Source organism: Cibotium barometz, chromosome 13 (genome assembly GCF_041138505.1).
Source record: "Cibotium barometz isolate CiBa-2024 chromosome 13, ASM4113850v1, whole genome shotgun sequence".
Taxonomy (NCBI): Eukaryota; Viridiplantae; Streptophyta; class Polypodiopsida; order Cyatheales; family Cibotiaceae; genus Cibotium; species Cibotium barometz.
In genome coordinates, this window is record NC_141058.1 from 38,789,395 (window position 1) to 38,794,006 (window position 4,612).

The 4,612-nt window shown below is 40.5% G+C and overlaps 1 protein-coding gene across 1 annotated transcript; it reads left to right on the forward strand.

The window, feature by feature from the left end:
- Positions 1–906: 906 nt before the first annotated feature.
- On the forward strand, positions 907–3,858 carry LOC147632668 (uncharacterized). The gene is made up of 2 exons (XM_086806909.1): positions 907–3,306; positions 3,414–3,858. The coding sequence occupies exons 1-2, from the start codon at positions 2,977–2,979 to the stop codon at positions 3,606–3,608; spliced, it is 525 nt and encodes a 174-aa protein (XP_086663035.1). The 5' UTR covers positions 907–2,976; the 3' UTR covers positions 3,609–3,858.
- Positions 3,859–4,612: the final 754 nt, after the last annotated feature.

Here is a 4,612-nt window from a genome sequence, read left to right on the forward strand (position 1 = left end):
TTCGTAAAGCTTATATCGCTCCAAGAGATAATCACTATGTAAAGTTCCGTGTACTACAAGAGGATGGTGGTATAGCTATGTGACATAGTGAGAGAGCTGTCGACTACATGCAAAAGGATTTTTTTTCGAGTACGCGGCTATATGAGTGTCTATAGCCATGTAGCTACACGTATACATAACCATGCATATTGCACTATTACAAAATCAATTTGTGACACTTTCCTATAATTCCTCACATCATCAAACACATGTTCAAGTGCAAATCCATAGCAGAGCTCATGTCATGGTGGCATTCCTCACATCGATCGGATGATGGCATGTGGAGAATTCCTGTAGACACTCCTGCTTGGAAGCATATTGAAGATAAGTGGCCCAGCTTTAAAACAGAGCCCAGAAACTTGAGACTTGGCCTAGGTATGGATGGAGTGAATCCATTTGGTTTCAAAAGCACCGCATACAGCGTGTGGCCAGTTGTGTTGGTGAATTACAACCTTCCACCATCAATGGCGATCAAGAAGGGACATCTTATCTTATCCCTTCTAATTCTAGGGAAACATAAAGTCAAGCATTTGGATGTTTATCTCGAACTGTTGATTGATGAGTTGGAGGAACTATGGAGAGGTGCTACGGTGGTGGACATTAGTAGGCCTCCCTTCTCTCGACACTTCGACTTAAAAGCACTGTTGATGTGGACAATGCATGACTTTCAGGATTGTTCTGGTAAGAATTCTAATTACCTCCCTACTCTAATAATATTGGCTATATTAATTATAACTATTGAATTTATTATTCTAAATTTTATTTATATTTTAACAGGTTTGAAAACATCGGGTAAACATGCATGTCCTGTTTGTGGCTCTTCGTTAGTACATGAGTATGCTGACGGTTTGTGTAAGACCATATTCGATAATCATCATCAATTTCTCCCGTCAAATCATCCTAAATGTGTTGCTAGTAAGACTAACATTCCTCCACAACACACTTCGTGTGCAAAAGATTGGAAGCGTATTTGGGAGTCTATAAATGTTCTTCCTCCAGATGGCATGAACAGGTACAGTAATGTTTTTCAATCTTGTTTTGTGTAGTCTCTAATTGGATTAAAGATCACATAGAGCAATCCCTTGTGTAGGTACTCCATTTTTTTTTGCCTGCCATATTGGACCCATCTTTAGATTAACCATCTTCTTGATTCCATGCACATCTTCAAGAATGTGGGATCTGGTATTTGGGAACATGTTATTGATAAACGGGACAATGTTAGCGTACGGGAGGACTTGCGGGTCGCAGGACGTATGCGTCAAGCTTGGCCACAAGAGGAGGGTGGGCACGTTCGTCTTCCCCCTGCACCATGGATTATATCAAAAGAAAGAGGAGAAGAAGGTAAAGCAGGCCATCACCACTTTGCATACTCCCACTGGATGCATGAGATCATTGAAGGGAGCCCTTTTTTTTTCGGGAGAGAGATCATACTAATAGTTAATAGTTCAACTCGCTCAACGTCCTAGACACGCTGGTGTCGTGAGCTACAAGATCATCTACGCGGCCCTCTGAAGAGGGCGACGAGCACACTCGACCACAGAGAGCGGAGGGGCTACACTGGAGTCCTCTTGGGAAAGGCGGCTAGAACACGATCGACGCTGAAAGGGAAGCTTATGGAGAGCGCGGATGAGAGGTGCCGCCGAGGGGTCCAAGCAGGGTTTGAACCCAAGACCTTTCGGTCCTAGGCAAACACTTTACCACTTGGACTATCACCTCTTTGGCCATTGAAGGGAGCCTTTACAACCACACTAAGAAAAGAAACGATCATTGAAGGGAGCCTTTACAACCACTGGATGCATGAGATCATTGAAGGGAACCTTTACAACCATTAAGAAAAGAGGCATTGAGCAACTATAAGGGTTGAAGTCCCACGATTGGCACAAGATGCTTCAAGTAAGTGTTTTCCAAGTCTTGTACGTTGAAATTAAATTTCGTAATGCCCTAAACCATATAATGTGCTCTTATGTGCGCAGTTCATACTACCTACTAGCATCGACCATTGTGAAAACAAGAGTTTGAAAAAATGTATTTATAAGATGGGCGAGCTTGTGAGGTATGTAAAACCGATGTCAGATCACCCTTCATTATACCTTGCAAAATGAACGTGCATGAGGTATAACGTACTATTCATTTATTTTTCAGATATGTTAGTTCCAAAGCAATTGATCCAGCCATGTTGGATGATGTGCGTGTTATGGCAGTGGAGGTGGTTTGTTTGGTAGAGGAGACTTTTCCGCGAACCATTCTCACAAGTCAACTACATCTCATTGTGCATGTAGTGGACGAAATTGCTTTATGTGGCACTGTGCATGCACGTTGGATATTCTTCCTAGAGCGCTTCATGAAGACCTTAAAAGACTTTGTGAGGCAAAGTGCAAGGCCCGAAGGAAGCATGACCGAGGGTTGGTTGATACAAGAGTCTCTTGTATATATTTCAGAATTTCTTGGTCAGGTGGACAGTTCTTTGCCGCGACTATGGAGCAATGAAGAGGACTTGAGGATGACCTCTATTGTGCCTCAAGGAAAAGGATAGAGTAAAGTAATTGACAGAACATTGATTGATGATCTCAATTTCACTTGCATCCTTAATAGTGATGTGATGAGCAGATGGGTTACAAGATATGAGGATGCAAAGACAAAAAGGCAAGCAGAAAGAGCTCTCTTTCGGAGAGGCAACATGGCTCTCGTAAGGCATACCCTAAGCATCTAGCAACACTTTCGAATGATATCCATTTTGATTGGTTGCATGAGAAAATGGAGAGAGCAGAGAGCGACGAGGGGTTGCATATCACGGCGGAAGAATGGGAGTATGCATGAGGATGCATGTTAAAGGTACACATAGAACTAATGTTTTGCATTAGTTGTAAAAGTGATTTACTTTTAGTATTTATTCACATTGCTTACACAAATATTGCTTCTATTTTGGTCTAGTGCACTATGTTCAATGCTATATGGTGTGAAGGTAAGCATTTTCGAACACAAAGAATTGATGAAAAGAGGAATACACAAGATTGCGGTGTCATTAGTAGCTTTGAGGGAGCCAATGGAAAAATGGATGATTATTGTGGCACAATCCAAGACATATTTAGGCTTGACTTTCATCGCTTCTTTGTGTATGTTTTGGATGTCAAATGGCAAATGAACGTGGTGGAAAAAGGACTTAATGCAACGATAAAACGCCATGCAAGTGGCTATGTAACTATTGACTCTACAAAGTTTTGGCAAACAAAGAAAGATAGGCTTGTATTGCCACAACAATGTGAGCAGGTATGCATTTTTTTACTAATGTGTTTCATGTACATATATATCTAAGCTCGCGTATCCCTTGACTTTTGATATGCTTATTAATTACTATAGTATGTGTATTTGAGTAGGTTATCTATCTACCAATGGTGCATGACATTAAATGGTGGTACGTCATCCCTATTGCGCCACGTTCCAAAGTGATGTATAATACATTCACTGATATGGAGCATATGGAGGATATAGCTAGCCGCGATGAAGATGATGTCGAACATGCCAATGAAGATGTTGTGATCGATAATCAAGAAATAAGAGATTTCTCATGATAATGAGGATGAGCATGCCATTTCTCATGATCATGAGGATGACCCTACCATTGAGGATGATGGTGATGTTGATGAGGATGATCAGGGCATCGGTACCATTATCAATGGACAGAATATCGATAGTGGAATAAATTTAATCGTAGCCTTACAAATTGATCAAATGGGTATTGATGTTGATCATTTGTCAAGGATGGATCTTATTGATGTTGATTGTTTGTCAAGGATGGATCTTATTGAAGATGAGATCAAACCCTAACCAATCCATCACTCTATCGTTCTAAATTGATGACATTTCTATTGTATATGTTGTCTTTTAATTACCATCTCATGATTTATTTTTGAATATATTACATTGTTGTAAATGCATGTAGTGGGATTGTGTAATGATATATACTGTAATGTACTATGAGATGGTTTAAAGAAAATGGTTTTTAATTTTGTAAAGGAATGGAGTTTTTCTTAATAAAGTTCTCTGTTATCGTGTGTAATAAAGCGTGTATAATTGCGCGTATATACACGCATTGGTACACACGTTTTTGAAACCAGTATACACGTGAATGTAGATGCCAATATACACGCGCTTGATACTACTCATATACATGCGCGACCATACACGTGCTGGTACACACGTTTTTGAAACGTTCAATACACGCGAATGTAGATACCAATATACACGCGCCCGATACTACTCATATACATGTGCGACCATACACGCGCCCGTAACTTATCGCGTGTATCGAACGCTGTCGTGACGTTGACGGTGTTGCTGGGAAAGTACAGGACTTCTAGCTGTGAGAGTAGGTACCAAATTCCACAAGGAAACTTACACACAAAATTCTCCAAGGAGCATAGGACATATCCATTTTTAATGACATATACATGTGTCAGTTCACCTCAATACATCCTTGAATTCAACCTGATGATTGCACAAAAATTGTGTACCAAGTGCTTGTCCTTTTCCAAGCATAGATTCACTGGCTCCTCTTTCCAAATCCCTCAAAACC

Bases quoted from the DNA above. Each gene is read 5' to 3' on its own strand.
- LOC147632668 (XM_086806909.1), top strand. From the start codon at position 2,977: ATGTTCAATGCTATATGGTGTGAAGGTAAGCATTTTCGAACACAAAGA. The intron at 3,307-3,413 runs GTATGCATTTTT...GTATTTGAGTAG, and splicing joins TGCCACAACAATGTGAGCAG to GTTATCTATCTACCAATGGT.